This window comes from Dasypus novemcinctus, chromosome 15 (assembly GCF_030445035.2).
Source record: "Dasypus novemcinctus isolate mDasNov1 chromosome 15, mDasNov1.1.hap2, whole genome shotgun sequence".
Taxonomy (NCBI): Eukaryota; Metazoa; Chordata; class Mammalia; order Cingulata; family Dasypodidae; genus Dasypus; species Dasypus novemcinctus.
Window position 1 is genome coordinate 880,840 of NC_080687.1, and position 22,594 is coordinate 903,433.

The 22,594-nt window shown below is 40.9% G+C and overlaps 1 protein-coding gene across 2 annotated transcripts in view; it reads right to left on the bottom strand.

Annotated features, from left to right (window-relative positions):
- COG6 (component of oligomeric golgi complex 6) overlaps nucleotides 1-22,594 on the bottom strand; it is an 88,375-nt gene that overhangs the window by 49,419 nt on the left and 16,362 nt on the right. For both annotated transcript variants that reach the window (XM_004450938.3, XM_071208136.1), the window contains 4 exons: nucleotides 7,983-8,094; nucleotides 4,136-4,218; nucleotides 3,710-3,780; nucleotides 1,479-1,572 (listed from right to left, as the gene is read on the bottom strand). In XM_004450938.3, coding sequence (XP_004450995.2) covers nucleotides 1,479-1,572; nucleotides 3,710-3,780; nucleotides 4,136-4,218; nucleotides 7,983-8,094 — 360 coding nt within the window. The remainder of the gene's footprint in view (nucleotides 1-1,478; nucleotides 1,573-3,709; nucleotides 3,781-4,135; nucleotides 4,219-7,982; nucleotides 8,095-22,594) is intronic.

Below are 22,594 nucleotides of genomic sequence, written 5' to 3' on the forward strand. Positions count from 1 at the left end.
ACTCTTCACAACCACCCAGTCCGATGGGCACCACTATTACCCTCATTTGACAGCTAAGGAGAAAGAAGCTTATAAAGGTTCAGGGCCCCACTTCTAACCATTATACAACACTGCTCCTTTCCAAGTGTGGATCAAGAATCAATTTAGTAAGACTTCACTTGCATGCTGGCAGACTGCTATCCTTTCCATTTGCCCAGAACACAAACAGCAAACTTTTAAAATTAGCCTGTGAACAAATACAAATCTGCAGATGTTACACATCATTTAAATCAAGCATCCCACGTTTTAAATACTCTAATAATCAAAACATCCTGTCAAGGCAGCTGAGACCTGCTGCGCCTCCAGGCTCCCAGCAGCCCTAGCCTCCAGCTCCAGCCAGCACAAGCTCCTCACCTGCCAAGACCCTGTCGTTCCTCAGTCCACATCCTGGGCCTGCTGTCTGGCTCAATCTGGAATGTTCCTGGAAAATGCCTATTCTACCTCTCAACTCACCTCCTGCCTCCCAGAGGGAACATTCCCTGATGCTCACCCATCCCCTTCCTGAGAGCCACCTGAGCCTCCAGCACAATCCCACAGGCCCACAGATGTATTTGCATCTGTAACACAAAGCAACACCAGGGCAGCAGTGGACAGCGCCTACACATCAGAACTACTCAGTGAACAGCACCGGCATGCTACGAGCTCACTCAGCTGTCCCAGAGCTATTGTTCTGGAACTTTATTACAGGAGAAGGAATGTTCCATCATAAAACAGAGCAACGGGGAAACCCTCTAGAAGTATTTCAAAGAAGCATCTGAAAGGGGGATGATTCAGGACAGCACTTAATTCCTCTCAGCTATTGTTTCCTGAATTATCACATTTATCCTGATCTCCATAAAGCTCATTTTCATACTACAGGCATTTAAGAAAAAAGGCATTATTTTTGTCTTACATGAGAAATAAAAGAACGAAATTAAAATGCAGAACAGAAAACATATAAACTAGTCATGCATGGGGTTACATTTCTTTCAGCTGTCACAGGTGGAGGGACCAAAGACCTGGGCCCCCCTAACTCATATCCCATTAATGAAACCCTAATTTTAAATCAGTTTTTTTCCATCTCCATGTAATTATCTCTCTCAGTCCCCTATGTGACCCCTATGTGACCCTCTCTCCAGGGTAGGGCTGATACACAACTGCCAGTTCCTTATAATTTCAAGATGGTTAGTGAGATGACAGCCTGGGGAGAAGACCTTTAACCTCCATAAACAAGTGCCAGCCTAGTGCAGGGCACCTTGGTCTGCCCTCCACAAGTCCACAAGCAACGTGCAAATAAGCTGAGGCTCCAAAGACACAATGTGAGGTGGAAACAGCAATATAAATTATCATAAATATTACACTACTGAACGTGAATTTGATAATAAGAAAAATTAATGTAAATTATCAAGAGAAGAGGTTTTTTGGTTTGGTTTTATTTCAACTAGGAAAACTGTACTAACTTGTATAAGACAGGTCTATCCTGCAGGGCTTCCATTGCCTGAGTCAATACTGGAGATATGTCACATGATTCCTGAGTCAGTGTTCTACATTCACCTGAAAAAGAATTAGCATTATTACTCTTCTTAGACTAAAAGCAGTTCTTTACTATGTCCACTGTACACAGCAGTCTAAATCCTACAGCAAATATCAGAGGAAAAAATGCTTGGAATAGCCTAGAGGACATGCCAATAAACATTTAGTTTCTGCTGTCAGCCAAATCAAAAACTTAAGCTTCAATATTTATATAACTTTACATGACCATATATACTATCTGCTACACCCAAATCACTATTTTATTGTTACAAAAAAAACCCACCGTTCTGAAGAAACTGATCCATGAATATTTACCGAATAACTGCTATTCGCACGGCAGTGTGCTAGGTCTCTGTGCGCAGATGGGGACTGGACTAAAGCTTTTATTACCCGTTCCTTCCCTCAGGGAGCAATGTTTAAACAGTTTGCAAAAAATGTCTGCATGGATAACTGGTATGTGGGAGTAGAATTATAACTTCAAAGTAGTCTTAAACTCTTAAAAGTCTCCACAGCCATATTTTCTTATTTTTCTGTTCTAATTTTAACCATAAAATGTTTACTAAGCGCCTACTACATTAAATAAAAGTGAGAACTTGTTCAGAAACCCTGACTTTCCGGAGGCTCTTGTATTTGTGTATATTCTTATAATGCACTGATTGAGGAAGAAACTTATGCGCCTACGGATCTGCTGAAGCTATCTCAAAATGGCTCCAGGCCCCATCAGGAGCCAACAGGTTAGTACTGTGGGATCACAAAGAAATTGGAGGCAAGGTCTTTTCTACTTTTGAGAAAGCAGAAACCTAACTAGAAAGATAAGATGTGCATATACTAAAAGTTAAAGAATAACATGGGGTAGTGTGCAAGTGAGTGCTGCATAACTATTTCCAGTGGTAAACATTAAGAGATAGGAAAAGGCTCTGATCTAACGTCGTCACAGAGAGTTCCAGAAGATACAGAACCCACCAGCGACCTTGAGGGTCAAGGTCACATTTGGACACAAAGAGAGAAAGCCAGACAACAGCCCAGGTGGGAGAGCACGGTACAAACAGGAAAGGAGGTGGAAAATGCAGCTGGGTTTTGAGATCACCGGATGCATCCTGACACAGGTGTGGCCTTCGCAGGGCAGCGTGGCACAGGTGCGACACAGCACAGGTGCAGTCGGTGGCCTGGATCTTGCCAACTCCTGCAGTCACACTGACACCCTAAATCATGTGCTCCTCTTCCCCTTTCGCTGGCTCCACTAACTTCTCTGGCTCTAAAAGGCTCTGTTTTAAACAGGTTAATGAAACACTCCAAGACAAGATTGAAAGTCGGTAAGGCACGTGCAGGAGTCAGAACACTGGCCCCCAAAGATGCCACTCCCTAACGCCTGGCACCCACAGCTCAGTTACCATACATGGCAAAAGGAGCTCTGCAGATGCCCCTGAGGTCATAAGTAACAGTGAGGCTCTCCTGGATGACGCTAGGGGCCCCATGCACTCAGAAGGCCTTCTAAAAGTGAAGAGGCAGGCAGCAGAGGCAGAGTGAGGCTCAAGAGGAAGAAAAATCAGGGCGCGAGGGACCTGGCCCATGCTTGGTGGCTCTGGCTCCGTGTAGGAAGGGGCCCTGAGGCTGCCTCTCAAAGGTGGGGAAGCCCAGCAGGTTGCTAGAGCCACAAAGCATGAGCCCTGCTGACAACCCAAACGGGCAAGGAAACAGCTCCTCTGCCAGGGCCCGGAAAGGAACGCCGCCATGTTGACGCTGATTTTAGCCCAGGGAGACCCAGGTCAATTTTTGATTTACAGCTGTAAGACAATAAATTTGTGTTGTTTTAAGCTCCTGTTTACAGCAACTGGTCACGGCAGCAAGAGAAAATAAATTCAACATTTATAATACAATTATGGAAGTACATGAGATCTAATCTATTTTAAGATAATCCAGGGCAAAATACTATCTTCATTTCTTAATTCCCATTCTTAATCAAACAGTGCTTGGCTGGTAATAAATACTCACAATACAAACACAAAAAACAATTATGTTCAAATGCAAAGTTTGTTTTACCTTTTAAAAGTGTTTGGATTACTAAAGTCAAAATATGAATAAAATAAAGATCAAGTGAAATAAGAAGATGATCATTTATATTCATCAATCTAGACCACATGAAAACAATCTAACTTACTTTGAGCCCATCGGTAAAGTCTTTCATAAGCTGTTTCTTGAAGCAAGGCCATCTGTTCCATTATTTCTAAACTAAAAAATTTTAAAGACTTATTATAATGTAAATTTTTAGCTATAGCTACATCTAAGCACCTAATTAGTTTAATTATAGGATAATTTGGCTACAGAATAGTAACTTCTAATTGCTTTACGGAATTATTTTTAATAATTTTTTGCAATTAAATAAATGTTGTTAAACTTAAATGTCACCCCTTCATTATCCAATTGTTTTATATATATCAGGGTCCAACTTGTCCTTATCCAAAAATAAATACTAAACTCCTAAAATTCACAAAATGTCATGCAGTTTCAAAAAGAACTTAGACTGCCCTTAAAACCTTAGAAACATGGGAGGAAATGTAATCACTTCAATGAAAAGGTTACTCACCCTGCGGTTTGTTGGTTTGTACGCAGGAGAACCTTGACATCATTGTGAATCTGTTTTACTCTTCTCAACGCTTTGAAAAAGTCCTTTAAAATGAAGAATGTGACTTTGAAATTTCTTATTTTTCATTAAAAATGCATTACTCTGAAATACCACTACAAGAGGAAAACAAATTCTTTCACTTTTTCTAATGAAGCCTTCCTATACTAAATTCTTATAAAGAGTATGATATGTGTTTATTCGCATCTTAAAACATAGATTAATTCAATGTCTACCACATGTCAAATAGTGTGCTAGTTGTCAGGAATACAAAATTTATAAAGACAAAACCCCTGTCCTCATGAAGCATGTAGTCTAGTGAGAGAAAAATGCAAACCTAAGGATTATTATACAAAGCAAAAAATGTGGGGGAAGCGGACTTGGCCCAATGGATAGGGCGTCTACCTACCACATGGGAGGTCCGCGGTTCAAACCCCGGGCCTCCTTGACCCATGTGGAGCTGGCCCATGCAGACTGCTGATGCGCGCAAGGAGTGCCATGCCATGCAGGGGTATCCCCCACATAGGGGAGCCCCATGCGCAAGCAGTGCGCCCCATAAGGAGTGCCGCCCAGTGCGAAAGAAAGTGCAGCCTGCCCAAGAATGGCGCCACACACACACAGAGCTGACACAAGATGACATAACAAAAAGAAACAGATTCCCAGTGCCGCTGATAAGGATAGAAGCGGGCACAGAAACACATACAGCGAATGGACACAAGAGAGCAGACAACTGGGGGGGGGGGGAGAAATAAATAAAAAATAAATCTTTAAAAAAAAATGCTACATATGCTATATGTCTCACATAGCCTTTCTTCCCCCTCATCCAAGTTCGAATACAGAACAGGACACGTAAAAGATGCCTGTTGAATACATAAATGAGCTGGTGCTGAATGCCAAGATTTTCTTTCCCTTTAGAAGAACGTATTGAAGTCTTAGATCGCAGGTAACAACAAACAGGGCCCCAACCCATGAAAATAATGGATGTTGTTCTTTTCGACGAATAAAACTAGAACCCGTCTCCTCTTATCGAGTAGAAAGTAAAGTTAACAGCAAGGTCTACTAAAACAGGCCCCGTGAGGCCCCTCCCCAAGGGCCCTTCTCATGCTCAGGCTCAGAACTAGGACAGGCTATACCACCCGCCTTCCAGGAAAACTGAAGGATCGCTTTCCAGAAAAACAGAATGCCTTAAAGAAAAAAGAAAGATACGAACCTTTCCCTAATATTTACCTTATTAAGATGTTTGATACTTCTGTCACTGAGTTTGGAAAGAATGGTGATAGGTTAAAAAAATTAGAAAAATAGAAAATAAGCAATTTCCACCTCTAGGAAAAACAAAAAACTGTAAAAGAAAGCATAGAATAATTGTACTATAATGTAAACAGAAAGTGTGACAAAATTGTAAAGTAAAAAATGGAGGAAAGAAAGTGTGAGTGTATTTATGTCTGTGTTGGGAGGAGGGCGCAGAAGGCAGGTAAGAGGCTAAATTCTCCTACTTCCAGCAGACAACACTTAACATAATAATCAAAGGATAGTCTTAACTGGAGATCTAGAATACAGTATATACAAAAGATACAAAAGAAGGAATTAGCAAGGCTGAAAATGGGTGCCAAAGAACTTAAAGGCAGAAGGGGTAGAAGAGGTGATAATGTTTTATTAGAAGTCTCGTTGTACTGTTTCATTTCTTAAAAAAAGCATGTTGAATTACTCTGAAAAGAATTTTATTTAAAATAAGTTTTCACCCTGGATATATATCCAGGGTACATAAAAATGTTTGGATATTTTCATAGTGGTTACAATTAAAAACAACTGAGGGAGGGCTGAGTTCCTGGCCAGGAGAGCTGTATCACAGTCCCTAAAGGAACAGCAAACAATTCCCCAAGTCCAACAGTAAAGACCAAAAAAGAAGGAAGGTCCAACAACCAGCCCTTGATGCTAATGACTATGCTTGTGAGCCTGTGCACCTGAAATTAGAACAAGGCCTAGAGCTGCAGAGTGCCTAAGAGTTACCTCCTGAGAGCCTCCATGTTGCTCAAATGTGGCCAGTTTCTAAGCCAAACTCAGCATGTAAATGTGTTGCCTTCCCCCCAGCATGGGACATGACTCCCGGGGATGAGCCTCCCTGGCGCCGAGGGATTACTACCAAGTACCAGCTGATGATGTAACTAGAAAATGACCTTGAATAAAAGGGTCAACTCAGACCAGCAGAATATCTCAGTCTACATATAATACCAGGAGTTAAAAATGCTTTTTGACCTGAAGAAAAGGGGGAAATGGAAAGGACAAATGAGTTTATATGGCTATGAGTCTCCAAAAAGAGCCAGGAGGTTATCAGAGGGGTCGCCCTTATGAACACCTGAGCAGAGTCCCAGACACAGAAAAAGTAGATACAACCTCAGGTACTGGTTCTTCTGAGGGCTACAAAGGCCCATAGGTTCTATGGTCATGGCAGATGGAGTTCAGTGCCATCTCAGTTGGCCCTAATTTGGAGTTTGTGTTTCTGTACAATGGAGCTGGACTTAGATGTGATCTTTGTCCACAAGTCTCTTTTACTTTTACTGGAACTGTAGTTGATGCTGGGGTTTAATGTATACCCAGGGGACCTGAATCTCTGGACTGATCATGTGATAGCCAGGCCCTGAGCCTCAACAGACTTGCAACTCGTACACTCTGGTTTACTGGACTTACCCCACTCATCTAACATGAAGGTGAAGAAGGTCAACCACCACACCAGGGAGCCAAGACTGCCTGCAACTGAAAGCAGGAGAATTGCATCCAGCATTCATCTGGAATCTAAGCCCCCTCTTGATATAGATGTGGAGTAGACACAACCATTTTAAGGTCCACAGGATGGAGGAATAGAGTATGGATTAGAGTAGACTTACTGATATTCTATTCATGAACTACTGTGATTAGTAATTGAAGAAAATGTGGCACTGGTGTGGAGAAAGTGGCCATGGTGGCTGCTGGGGGTAGGGACTGGGAGGAAGAGATGAGATGTGGGGGCGTTTTCGGGACTTGGAGTTGTCCTGGGTGGTGCTGCAGGGACAGTTACCGGACACTGTACATCCTCCCATGGCCCACTGGATGGAATATGGGAGAGTGAGCTATGAAGTGGACCATTAACCATGAGGTACAGCAGTGCTCAGAGATGTATTCACCAAATGCAATGAATGTCTCATGATGATGGAGGAGATTGTTGTTATGGGGGGAGGAGTGGGGTCAGGGGGGTGGGGGGTATATGGAGATCTCACATTTTTTTAATGTAATATTAAAAAAATTAAGACAAAAAAATAAAAATAAAACAAGTTTTTAAAATATGCATCTTTAAAATTTAAAAATAGGGAAGCGGACTTGGTCCAATGGATAGGGCATCCGCCTACCACATGGGAGGCCCACGGTTCAAACCCCGGGCCTCCTTGACCCGTGTGGAGCTGGCCCATGCAGAGTGCTGATGCACGCAAGGAGTGCCGTGCCACGCAGGGGTGTCCCTGCAGAGGGGAGCCCCACGCGCAAGCAGTGCGCCCCATAAGGAGAGCCGCCCAACGCGAAAGAAAGTGCAAGCCTGCCTAAGAAAGGCGCTGCACACATGGAGAGCTGACAAAACAAGATGAAGCAACAAAAAGAAACATAGATTCCCAGTGCCGCTGATAAGGATAGAAGTGGGCAAAGAAACATAAACAGCAAATGGACACACAGAGCAGACAACTGGGAGGGTGGGAGGGAAAAGAAACAAAAATTAAATAAAAAATTAAAAATATTTTCACATCAAGTTTTTATTTTGCTCCATGATCTGTAGCTGCCCACAGCATACCTCGGAGATGGGGCCCTCTCTTGGACCGCGGAGAAGACTCATTTCAAGAGAAGTCAGCTGGAACTTGGATAAGAAGGCGTCTGCAACTTGTGCTCTTATTTCTAATCTCTGACTAAAACAAAAAGTAAATAACAAAAATCAAGCATGCTATGCCTTTACAAAACTTTAAAACAAATTGAATCTCAGGGCTAATAACTCTTTAAAACAAAGATGTGAAAGACCCTCAACATCTTCTAAAGCCTCATTTCTGCCTCAAAATTGGAAGCTCATCAAGCATGTAGGTGATAAAATTAACTAATAATGTTCTGGTAGTCTTACTCATAGTAAAAGGAGTTGATCATTACGCAAAAGAATAAATAAGTTCTAAAATGGTCCCTGCAGTACAAATCCTCAGCCACTTAAGTACAAGCCAATTCATGTACTCGAATAGTTCAACTTGCAATAACAAGGCTATTTTACAGGAGAGAAATATCCCACTGCTTTCAACTAATTTCTTCTCTCTTAAATGCCCTAAGCCTTGGAAGTTTTAATATAACATACACAGCAACCCCAAATTAGACCTATTACATTTTTTTTAGATTAGAAATAGAAGTCAACAACCTATCTGCCAATTCCTCATAAATCTATAGTCACTTCTCTACTTCTGCCTTCCCCACTTTTTCCATATAATAGAGTAATAAAAAACATCTTTTAGATTATATTATGCAACCATAATTATGAGTTCTATGACCCTTCTAGGCCATGTGATTGTTAGAAAAAGGCAAAGTCTGATCTGGAATGTAACCGTCTAAAGCAAGTCAGAAACCACAGCAGACACTCGCGCTGCTGGCTTCCAGAACCTCAGACAGGCGGTGTCCTCAGGAGGGCTCTGGGTGGTAAGGATACAAGCTGCCTATCCCCGAGCGAGACGGAACACAGAGAAGCAGGAATGCCCTTTGTCTAGCCGATTCTGTACTCTCGGTTTTGTTTGCACTCTTTGGTTGTGAGGTTTTTAAGTTCACTAAATCAAACATTCCTGCCAAATAATACAGGAAGCTACAAAAGCAAAGTCCTCCAGGTGGCAGTCACAGTCTAGTTATCTCAAATGGTAAAGTAAATCACAATTTTCACAGGTTAAATGGCATATGTCCTTAACCATCTTTTTCTCATTTTTCAGTGTTATCGCCACAGGCTTTGTTTTAGACTCTCCCCTCCAATCACTATCATACAAGATTTAAACTAACTAAAAAACAACTTAAGCATTTCAACTAAAACCTTTTTGGAGCTTCTTTAAGGTCTGTCTTTAGAGTCGATTTAAAAAGCACGAAGAAAATTAGTCTCTTCAGTTTTCAGTTCCATCTTGTTTTAACAAAAACTAGTATTAGCCTTCTTGATTACATCCTTTAATCATTAAAATTCATTCCAAAAAAAATGGGTGACTGTATCTAAAATTCAATCCATGACATAAAGACTTTGAACCATAGCCTCTGTATCTATAAAAAAGGCGGCTCAAAACTATTTTTAACAAGGGCCCCATTACTAAAATAAATATTTGGCAGATCAAGATGTCAGCTTTTACTGTAGTGATTGAATAAATTCTAATACATTTGTTTAAATCATACTACCCTTGAGTTTAACTCCTATATTCTTTCCCAGTGAATTTTCACCACCTTTCTGCTAGAAAGCTATTCTTAGTATATGTGCATTCAACTTGCATTAACGCGGACCTTCAATGGGTAGGGCCCTATGCTAGGACCTGATGTGACAGAAAGTACACCATATTCAGAACCTGCCCTAATCTTACACCACAACTGAAGTGTGCTGTCTTTTGGAGGAACTTTAATATATAAGTAAGAATTACATGAAATAGAAGTTAACCTAAAATATATACATGATGGTATATAAATTACAACTTCTAGAGTTTTTTAGATGTGCTCATGAACTCACTGTTTAGTATATAAAGAAGTTATAATGTAAATAAAATGGCACATACATAATATGGAATAATATGCAGCAGATAAACATGAAATAGATATATTGGTATTAATTTTAAAAGATTTATTTATAAGACATTTAATAAGTACAAAAAAGAGGTTATAGAAAAAGATTATAGCAAATCAATTTATTTTTTTTAAAAAAAGTATACACACATAGATGAAGCTGTAACACATGTATTCATGTATTACTAGAATATATAAAATTGACCATTTACTCTTTATGAGTCCTTCAAACCATTCCAAAACATCACTTATGAAGCTTACGTTGCCTTTCCCCAGAAATATTTGTCATATTTTAACTCTACCTCCTAGACCTCACCTCTGCAAAATAATCTCAAAGCAATAAGAAAAATACTAACAGAAAACTGTACATAAATACAAACCAAGAAAGTGACAAAATATAAATGGCAAAACACTTGAAAAAAATTGACTCTCCAATATTCAAACAAACGTAAATTATCACAATATGGAACAACCAGCAAGATGGCAGCAGAGTAAGGCGCTCCTAGAGTCATTCATGCTGCAAGGCAGGTAGTCATCACCAGAGCTCTCTAAAGCACCTGTGTGGGGGCTCCAGGAGACCACAAGAGCATCCTGCAGCGTCCCTGAATGAATGGAGGAGCAGAGAAGACCCATGCGCAGAGGGCTGCGCTCCACAAGGGCAGGTGCCGTCCTCCACTGGCGGCACAAGCCTCGGGAGCTGCTCTGCGGCTGGAGCTGGAAGCTCCACTTCCCAAAAGCAGGGAGGAGGAGACAGCTGGGCACCAACTTCAGCTGATGAGCAAATGCAGGAGGCTAAACCCCCAAAACGGCTAAAAATCGAACATGTCCAAGTTGGAAGGAGGCTGGTAGTCGCCATTTTTTACTCCACCCCTGCTATGAGGGGCATCAGGGCTGATTAAAATCGCAGTGACTACAGGAACTGGCTTCTTTCACCCAGATCGGCCTGCAGCCCTAGCCTAGGCTCCAGCCCCACCTCTGCAGGGAGGAGGCTGGCGGGCCATTCAGCTGCCACAGACTGAACAGTCGAAAGTCTACCGGGCAACTGTGGTCACTCTGGACCTGCACAGCAAAGCTTGCTGCCCACATCTGCAGCTCCATCCCCGCTCCAGGGAGGGGAGAAAGGACGTGAAAGTTCTTAAGTCTCTCCAGGCAACTACAGTCTGGGCCAGCACGACTTGGATTATTACACACAGCTGTGACTCTGTCCCTACACCTGGCAAAGAAGAAAGCTGGGAAAAGCTTCATCGGTACCTGGGACAATGAGGGCAGCTTGAGGCTCCACAGCTTACAGGACCAACTACATCCTTGGCTCCTACTACTACACAACCAGCAAGTGAGAAAGAGCAAGCCCTAAACTAAAGAGAAAAACTGCACCCAGAATAAATACTCTAGTAAGCCAGATACCAAACACTAACAAAAAATTACAATCCACACCAAGGAACAGGAAAATATGGCACAGCTCAAGGAACAAGATAAGCCTCCAGATAACATAAAGGAATTGAGACAGGTAATCATAGATGTTCAAACAAATCTCCTTGGTAAATTAAATAGGATGGCTAGAGCGATTAAGGATATTAAGAAGACATGGATGAGCAAAAAGAATTTGAAAGCATACATAGAAAAATAGCAGAACTTATGGGAATGAAAGGTGCAAAAAATGAATAAAAAATACACTGGAATCATACAATAACAGATTTGAGGAGGCAGAAGAAAGAGCCAGTGAGCTTGATGAAATGGCCTTCAAAAGTGAACATACAAAAACAGATGAAACTGGTTCTCCTGCAGGCTACAGAGATCCACGGGGTATATGGTCATATGGATTTGGAGCTCTGTGCCATGTCAGAGGGCCCTACTTTGGAATTTGTGCTCCTGAGGGTGATGGAGCTGGACTCAGATGTGACTTTTCCACACATGCCTCTTCTCATTTTTACTGAACCTGTAGTTGGCGCTAGGGATGGTCCACTCTGGGGACTTGAATCTCTGGACTGCCCATGTGCCAGCTGAGCCCTGAGCCTCAGCAGAGTGGCGACTCCTACTCTCTGGTTCATTGGTCTTACCCAGGTCAGCTAACAAGGAGGTAGAGATGGTCAACCACCACACCAGGGAATCAAGAGTGCCAATAACTACAAGCAGGAGAATCCCATCCATCAGCCATGTGGGATCTAAGGTTCCTCACAATTTAGAGGTAGAGTGGACATCACCATCCTAGGACCCACAGGAGAGAGGAATAAAATACGGAATCGAGTGGACTTACTGATATTCTATTATATAAAACTACTATGATGAGTAATAGAAGAAATTTTAACATCAAGGTAGAGAAAGTGGCCACAGTAGTTGCTGAGGGCAAGGAGAGGGAAGAAGAGATGTAATGTGGGGGCATTTTTGGGATTCTGAGTTGTCCTAAATGATACTGCAGGGTCAGATGCTGGACTTTATATATCCTGCCATAACCCATTGATTGTACTGGGGGAAGAGTGCGAACTATAGGATAAACTATTATCTATGTAGTGCAGCAGTGCCCCAAAATGTGTTCACCAAGTGCAATGAGTGTGCCACAATGATGGGGGGGGAGGTTGGTGTGGGAAGAGTGGGGTGGAGGGGTAGAGGGTGGGGGGTATACAGGAACCTCTTATATTTCTCAATGTAACATTTTTTTTGTGATGTATGTATCTTTAAAAAAATACAATTTACAAAAATGATGTGGTAGGGGGTGGGGAACCCCTTATGTTTTTTGTTTTTTAATGTAACGTTCCTTGTGATCAATTAACTTTAATTAAATATATATATATATATATATATATATATAAACAGATGAAGAACGGAAAAAATTGAACAAGGTCTCACAGAACTAAATGACAGCAAGTGACATACAAAAGTACATGTCATGGGTGTCCCAAACAGAAGGGAAAAGGAACAGAAAGAATATCTGAAGAATAGGAGAAAATTTCCTAACTCTACTGAAGGACATAGATATCTACGTCAAAGAAGCACATCATACTCTCACCGAAAAAATCCAAATAGACCAACTCCAAGACACACAGTAATCAGAATGACAAATGCCAAATTCTAAGAGAAAAGAAAAGCAAGGCATAACATAAAAGGGATACCCAGTAAGATTAAGTGATTTCTCATCAGAAACCATGGAAGCACGAGGACAGTGGTATGATATAATTAAGACACTGCAAGAGAAAAACTTCCAGCCAAGAATCTTATATCTGGCAAGATTGTCTTTCAAAAATGAAGGCGAGATTAGAATATTCAAAGATAAACAGAAACTGAGAGAGTTTGTAACCAAGAGACCAGCTTTGTAAGAAATACTAAAGGGTGTACTATAGCCTGAAAAGACAAGACAGGAGACAGAGGCCTAGAAGAGAGTCTAGAAATGAAGATTTTACTAGTGAAAGTAACTACAAGTATCAAAGGAGTGGTGAAAATAAAATATGATAGATAAAACCCAAAGGTTAAAATGGGTAAAGAACTGCCTTTACAGTAATAACACTGAATGTTAATGGATTAAACGCCCCAGTCAAAAGATAGAGACTGGCAGAATGGATAAGAAAATATGAGCCATCTATATGAAGTCTGCAAGGAACTCACCTCAGATCCAAGGACTCTGTATTAGTCAGCCAAAGGGGTGCTGAGGCAAAATACCAGAAACTGGTTGGTTTTTAAAAAAGGGTATTTATATGGGGTAGGAGCTTACAGATACAAGGCCATAAAGCGTAAGTTACTTCCCTCACCAAAGTCTATCTTCACGTGTTGGAGCAAGATGGCTGCCAGCGTCTGTGAGGGCTCAGGCTTCCTAGGTTCCTCTGGGTTCAGCTCCTCTGTTTCCTCCACAAGGTTAGCTGTATACTATCAGGCAAATGGCTCTGTCTCTCTCCCAGGGTTTCATACTTGTCTAAGGAGCTGTCTCTATTCCTCTGTATTATTCTCCTGGCTCAGGTCCTCTCTTCTGGGGGCTTGCTTCTCTTTCCTCTGCATGCTGACTCCTGGGGCTCCAGCTTAACACTCAGCATCAAACTCCAACATCAAAACTCCAACATCAGAAACCCCTAACTCTGTTCTTTCCCATGCCTTTTATCTGTGCGTCCCCACCCATCAAGGGGTGGGGCCTTAACACCCCAATGATGAGGCCCAATCAAAGCCCTAATCATAACTCAATCATGCCCAGGTAAAGACCAGATTACAAATATAATCCAATATCTATTTTTTGGAATTAATAACCATATCAAACTGCTACAGATACCAATAGATTGAAAGTGAAAGGCTGGAAAAAGATATTCCATGCATGCACTAACAAAAAAGAAAAAAAAAGCCAGAGTAGCTATATTAGGAGAAATAGGCTCTAAGGGCTCCCATATACCATATTGGAGGCCCAGGGTTCAATTCCCAGGGCCTACTGGTGAAGGCAAGCTGGCCCACGCAGAGAGCTGCCCCGGGCAGGAGTGCTGGCCCACGCAGAGAGCTGCCCCGGGCAGGAGTGCTGGCCCACGCAGAGAGCTGCCCCGGGCAGGAGTGCTGGCCCACGCAGAGAGCTGCCCCGGGCAGGAGTGCTGGCCCACGCAGAGAGCTGCCCCGGGCAGGAGTGCTGGCCCACGCAGAGAGCTGCCCCGGGCAGGAGTGCTGGCCCACGCAGAGAGCTGCCCCGGGCAGGAGTGCTGGCCCACGCAGAGAGCTGCCCCGGGCAGGAGTGCTGGCCCACGCAGAGAGCTGCCCCAGGCAGGAGTGCTGGCCCACGCAGAGAGCTGCCCTGGGCAGGAGTGCTGGCCCACGCAGAGAGCTGCCCCGGGCAGGAGTGCTGGCCCACGCAGAGAGCTGCCCCGGGCAGGAGTGCTGGCCCATGTAGAGTGCTGGCACAGCAAGATGACACAACAAAAAGAGAGACGGGGGAGATGTAATGAGAGTTGCAGGAGAGGGAGGTGAGTTGGTGCAAGAGACTGAGCACCTCTCTCCCCACTCTGGAAGCTCTCAGGATCAGTTCCTGGTGCCACCTGAAGAGAAGACAAGCAGACACAGAAGAACATACAGCAAATGGACACAGAGAGCAGACAACAAGCACAAAACAACAAGGGGAGGAAGAAATAAATAAATAAATCTTTAAAATAAAAGACACGAGTAATATGCAATCTGAGGAGGAAGTTAGGGGAAAAAATTCCATTCACAATAGCCACTAAAAGAATCAAACATTGAGGAATAAACTTAACCAACAATGTAAAGAACTTGTATTCAGAAAACGACATCTCATTGTTACAGGAAATCAAAAAAGACCTAAATAATTGGGAGAACATTCCATGCTCACGGATTGGAAGACTAAATATCATTAAGATGTCAATTCTACCCAATTTGATATACAGATTCAATGCAAACCCAATAAAAATTCCACCAGCATTTTAAAAAATAAATGGAAAACACAATTATCAAATTTATTTGGAAGGGTAAGGGATACTGAATAGCCAGAAACATCTTAAAAAGGAAAAGCAAAGTTGGAAGACTCTGACTTCCAGACTTTAAATATTACCTAGCTAAAGTGGTAAAAACAGAATGGTACTGGCATAAAGAAAGATACATAGATCAATGGAACCAAATTGATAGTTCAGAAATAGACCCTCACATCTATGATCAAGAGATTTTTGACATGCCTATTAAACCCACCCAGCTCAAGCAGAGCAGTCCATTCAACAATGGTGCTGGGAGAACTGGATATCCATAGACAAAAGGAAAGAGGACTCCTATCTCACACCTTATATAAAAATGAATTCAAAATTGGATCAAAAACCTAAACATAAAAGAACCATAAAGCTTCTAGAAGAAAATATAGGAAAACATCTTCAAGACCTGGTGGATCTTAAAGGAGGTAAGAGTAGGATGGAGATGGACTACTGATGTTTAATATATGCAGAAGTTTTAATTAACTTTACTGTAAAAGTAGGAAAATGTATAGAGTTGATGGTAACACATTACAGTGAGTAGCATGCTGATTTATAAATGGGAGTGTGGTTGAAAAGGGTAGTCTAGGGATGTAAATGCCAATTGAAAAAAGGTAGAGAATAATCTAGGGACTGAGTCACACAGTAAACCCAAAGATGGATGAGAATTATTGATGGTACAGATGCAAGAGTGTCCTTTGTGAGCTAGGGCAGATGTATGTCACTATTGCAAGGTGGTGAGAATGTGGAGAAGCATAGGAAAAATACAACTGGAGTGACTTATGAACTGTGGTTAACAGTAATGTAACATTCATGCATCTATGCCAAAGATATACTGTGTCGACAATGGGCGAGTATGGAAAAAGTGTGCCAAATGTACATTATATATCTGGTAATATTCTGATGATATTATCTCATAATCTGTTACAAATGTTCTACCATGGTGTGGTATATTGATAGAGGGTGTTGTATGGGAATTCTGCACATGTGTATGACTGTTTTGTAAGTTTACAACTTTTGTCATAAATATATATTTTAAAAATACTAAGAGGGTGGGTTCGGGGAAAAATACACCAAATGTAAGATAAGGACTATTGTAAAATTTTCATGACATTCTTTCATAATTTATAACAAATGCCTCACAATAATGCAGGGTGTTAGTGGTGGGGTGATATATGGGACCCATACATGATGTAACGCATGTTTGCTCTTTTAAGTTCACAACTTTTACTATACAGTTATACTTTATGTATGACCATATATAAATGATATAAAAAATAATAATAGGGTAGGTTGGGGAAAGAATCCACCAAATGTAAGATACTTGGATTAGTAGTAATATTTTGAGGACAGTCTTTAATCATTAGTTAAAAATGCTTCACAACAGTGCAAGGTGTTGGTGGTAGGGTGAGATATGAAAGCCCTGTATGATGTTACATATGTTTGTTTTGCAGGCTCACAACTATTACCATATGCTTATTATGTATGAGTGATATACTTCAATAAATTTAAAAACAGGAAAGAAAAAAACACAATGACACCATTTTTCATCTATGAAATCAGCAAAGGCTTTTCTTCAATGACAGTACTGACAAGGTTTTATATAAAATAGACACTGTCAAATACTGCTGATGGAAATACAAATTTGCATAACCTTTCTGGAGCAAAATTTGGCAATATGTATCAAGACGTTAAATGTTTATAACATTTGACCCAATAATTACAGTTCTAGGAATTTATACTAAGGAAATAACTTTAAAAGTACAGAATGATTTAGAAATATTTACTAAACCATTACTTTTATTATTATGGGAACAATAGAAATATTATTTTTTAAATGGTAAAGATATGTTTATCCACAAGACACAATCTAATGTCACTATTAAAAACCATATTTTCTAGACATAAAAGACATGGTAAAATATATATAAGTATTAAGTGAATAAAGTGGAGTGTAATTATGCACACTCTCTGAAAGGAAATAAATACATCGAAGTGTTAAGAGTAGCTATAGCTGGGTGGTGGAATTACCAGCTGATTTTAATTTTCCTCTCTAAATTTTAAACAGTGGATATATATTAACATAATTCAGGGGGAAAAAAATACTTTTTAAAGAAAGCAAAAGTACTTTTAGAAGTCCCTTTTATTTAACTTATACAAAGGAAACAAAGTGAAATAGGCTGCCTAGTGCCCTTTAGGACTTTTAAAGACCTGGCTGTCAATTATATAATCCTTAAGAAGTTTTTTGTTTTGTTTTTAGGAAGTATCCAGGATCGAACTCAGGACCCCTTCAATGTGAAGCAGGAGCTCAACCACTTAAGCTACATCTGCTCCCCAGTATTTTTTTTAAATCCCTGAAACTGACCACTGTATATTTCTATAATATATCAAACTTAAAGTTAATAATTTTTTTTAATGAGATAAAAGAAAAAAAGTCATTAGAGAGAAAATCCTATAACTAGGCTGTTCACTTGTCAGGATTTCCAATCTCATGCTATGATTTTTAAATCTGCAAAATAAAATACACTCCTGAATCTTTTATTTTAGTTATTTTAAAGCTAGGAAATAGAACAATAATTTTCAATGCAAAAACACCTCTTAAAAATATAGCAAGGAAAAGTGACAAAATTTAGATAAACTGAACTACATCAAAATATAAAAATTTGTGCTTCAAATGATATCACTGAGAAAGTAAAAAGACAACCCACAGAATGGGAGGAAATATGTGCAAATCTTGTATCTGATAAGGGACTTGTCTCCAAAATCCAGAACCTTTACAATGCAATAATAAAAGATATTTAACCCAATTAAAAGATGGGCAACAAACTTAAATTTCCACAAAGAAGATCTACAAATGGTCAATAAGCATACTGAAAGATGCTGAACATCAATAGTAATTAGAGAAATGCAAATCTAAACCAAATTGAGGTACCACTTCATAACCACTATGACAGCCCTGATAGGACAATAACAAGTGCTGGAGAAGATGTGGAGAAATCGGAACCCTCATCTACTGCTGGTGGAACTGCAAAATGGTGCAGCCACTGCGGAAAGAGTTTGGGTTCCTCAGAAAGTTCAGTTACATCTGACCCAGCAATTCCACTCCTACGACTGTACCTAAGCAAGAAAACAAAAACTCATGTCCACATGCAGACTTGTTCACAGATGTTCACGAGCACTATTCTGAGTAGCAAAGAGTAGACAAGCCATGTGACCACCAAGAGGTGCACAGATGAACTGCAGCATATCCACCACGGGATGCTAGTCGTTAAAACGGAGCACAGTTCTGCTATGTGCTACAGTGACACGGAAGAACCCTGAAATTTTATGCTGAAGGACACATATTATATGATTTCATTTATACAGGATGCCACCTAGGAAAGGCTACAGAAGCAGAGAGACGCTTAGTGGCTGCCGACCGCTGGGAGTGTGCTCAGAGGGGGGCGGGGGCAATGAAGAGTACCTGCTAAGGGACACAAGGTTCCTGTTGGTAGCCATGGAAATGTTCTAAACGTAGATTGTGGTGATGGTTTCACAAACTCTGTGAATATATGAAAAGCCATCAAATTGTACACTTTAAATGGATCAATTCTACAGAATGTGAATTATATCTCAAGTAACTGCACTTAGAATTATGATACAAAATAGCTTTAAAAGGGGTCTAACACATGCTTGCAGTTTGATATTTTTATTCCTTAGTAGTTTTCCTTTAAGTATAAGCACAATCAGAGTTATTCCTACAAATAATTCTCAATACGTAAGAACCATCACAGGCAATTTCAGCAATAACAACTTAAGCAATCATGTGGGCACACTCAATGCAATAGGCCAGTCAGGTAGAAAGCACTGGGAACAAAGAGCAGGTAAAACACAGCCACAGAACATCACGCCCAGCAAGGGGTTTGGAACCTCAAAACAGAAGGTAAGTGCCAAAACAGGAACGCATTTTGGGAAGGAGCACAAGCTGACACCTAATTCTCTTCTGGTGACTTTATTATAAAGCTTTCTAGATGAATACAAAAAACAGCTATATAACAGAACTGTAATACAAAAAGGTACATTAACCTTTACATAAACTGAGCTCTTCAAAGAACTTTCCTTGAGAATATATATAATATAGATATAAAAACACATTCAGTTGCCTAAAATTCTGAAAACTGCAAAATATTTGGAAATACATGATAGGCATAAACAACAGTGGGACCTTAAAAGATAAATAAGTTTTCAACAGATGAATTCTGGGAAATGGAATTTCAGGTAGAAGGAATAAAGAACTTGGAAAAAGTATATATTGGTACATGTAGTTAAATAAGCAATTTTAACCAGTTTAAACAGTATGTGCCCCAAAATGCAAGCTCGTATATATTAGGAAAAGAAAAAAAAACATGATTAGATCAGAGTTTAAATTTAAAAAAAATTTTTTTTAAATCCATACCATTCCCAAACCAATTTTAAGAAGTGTGAACCAAGGGCTATTTTTAAATTTTTCTTCATACTGTTTACTTCACTGTGCGACCACTGTAAGGAAAGAAAAGGAGCTAACCCTCCTCTGCCTGACCCTCGCTTTGTTCTCAGCGCAGTCGCACGACTGCAGTCAGCTGGTGAGGTCCTCTCCTCCCATTCCCCTGGACGTCACTGACAACATTCTCGTCTGGAAAGTCGAATATAAGAGAAGAGGAACTAAGAGGAAAGAGGAGCCTCCCCTCCTTCGCACAGCCTTTTATTAGGCATGGAAAGAACTTCTATCACATACAGTTCTGTAATATATTTTTACCAATATATTTGTGTGAAATAAATGATTTTACACTTTTATGCATCAACTTCAAAACCTTCAAAAGGAGTTTACAAGTAACACAATTAAAATTATTTTAAAAAGCATAAAATAGTAAGAAATAAAGGGGAAAGAGGAGAAGTAATACAGCTGAGAAGAGCTATTGAAATTAAGCATAAAATAGCACTAAAGCTTCCTAGCCAGCAGGATTGGGTGGAAATGGAGACCTAACACTTGACCAATGCCAGGCAATGTGCTTCACACCTTATGTAAATCATGCAATCACCACAATAACCCTGTAACAAAGACACTGTTCCCATTTTTCAGATGTGAAAATCGAGGTTAAGGGAAGTTAACAAATAACTTGTCGGGAAGCGGACTTGGCCCAGTAGTTAGGGCATCCATCTATCACATGGGAGGTCCGTGGTTCAAACTCCGGGCCTCCTTGACCCATGTGCAGCTGGCCCACGCACAGTGCTGATGCGTGCAAGGAGTGCCCTGCCACGCAGGGGTGTCCTCCGCGTAAGGGAGCCCCACGTGCAAGGAATGCACCCCATAAGGAGAGCCGCCCAGCGCAAAAGAAAGTGCAGCCTGCCCAGAAATGGCGCCGCACACACAGAGAGCTGACACAGCGAAATGACGCCAACAAGAAGAGACACAGATTCCCATGCCGCTGACAACAGAAGTGGACAAAGACGATGACGCAGCAGACAGACATAGAGAACAGACAACCAGGGCGGGGAGGGTGGAAGGGGAGAGAAATAAATAAATCTTTTTTTAAAAAATCCTGGGTAATGGATATTTAAATAAATAAATAACTTGTCTAAAATTAAAGATCTAGTATATTCTTGACCATGATTTAGACTAGAATTCAGGTTTTTTTGTCTCCAAAGCTGGTGTTCTTTCCACTTTAACATACTGCATCTCAAAAAGAAACACAAACATTTGTCAGAGACCATTTTTCTGAGTCCACAGAGAAATACGGCTGGTTTAAAATAAAATAAATAATAAATAGTGATTTCAATAACCTTTTTTTAAAAAAGGAGGTATGTACATGTAGATCTACTTTTCCTACCACTATTATCAATGAAACCCATTTCTACATAAGGCCATTTCTTACTAGCAAAAAATATTAAGGAAAAATGTTAAGAAGATGAAGTTCTGTGAAGACACTTCTACACGGCGCTTTATCTGTTGAAGTACAAGGATTGATCTCCTTCTAACCAGATGGAAAAACATTTGTATCATTTACACATACGTCTAAACAAAAATATCATGTTATCCAAGTAAGTTCACAGCATTTCCATTCCTTAAGCTAACTGCTTACTTAACAAAGCGTGTGGTTAAAATGAAAAGGCAATATTTAAAAATGGAAAAACAACTCTGCCAGCGCCCTGGGATCTTTTAATCATTCCTGTTGTGCAAGTTTCCTAAAATATGTTCACACCAATGTTCACTTGACAAATCTTATCTTCCAAAAGCATTCCCAGGCCCACTAAAATGGCGTGTGCAGTGTGCGCCACGCGCAGGAGGTACCCGTACAGTCATGACAGCATTATGCTGTCGCCCGTGAGGACACTCACTGGAGTCCCACGAAAGCGACAGGCGCCTCTACAAAGCCATCAGCTCAGCTTTTACTCCACGGCCCTTCTCTGGCATTGCAACAGTTGCATTCCCCTTCTCTTCACTGAAAAACCCCTTGCTGGAGCTACGTGTCAGGCCCTGGAGAAACTTACAGAGAAGGAACTGAGACTACTCTCAGGACCCCTGATTAAGTAGGAAAAGACAGTTAAATACAAGAACACCAGCAGACCACAGCAAAGATGGCCACAGAAATAGCTAGCTCAGAGCAGGGAAGTTCAAGGACACTTTGTACACAGGCTTACTGATCTGTGATCCCCTTGGTTTTGAGTCACCATTTTCAGTTGAGTCGAGCTTGTTTCTGTGGTCAGCCAATATTAAGAGAAAAATTCATGTTCTGGCTCCATATCTGGGAATTTATTTTCTAGGGAACTTCTCTGTGAGAAGAGCTGTTGTGATATGAAAACATCCTCCCGTCACCTGCGCACACAGGCCTCTTCTGAATAGACTCAGCCTGCGGCCACACGGGCTACTACACCACTGGTAGAGCGCTTCGCACCACCGTCCATCCAACCTGGCCAGCAGCTGTTCTTAAACTCTATACTTTTAAACACTTTCTCCTAATCCATCCCTTATCTCCTCACAAAACTCTTACTTCCTATAAGTAAACTGCCAAGTGTTGGGCATAACCGTCCTCAGCTCTCCCTTGCCCACTCCTAGCCTCGGCCAATTCTGCACCTACGATGAAGCACAGCTCTCTCCTGCCCTCCTCGTCCCTCTCTAACCCCCTCCCCACTGGCTCCATTCCCTCTACAATACGGTGCAGGCCTTCCTCTGTGATTTATTCCCACC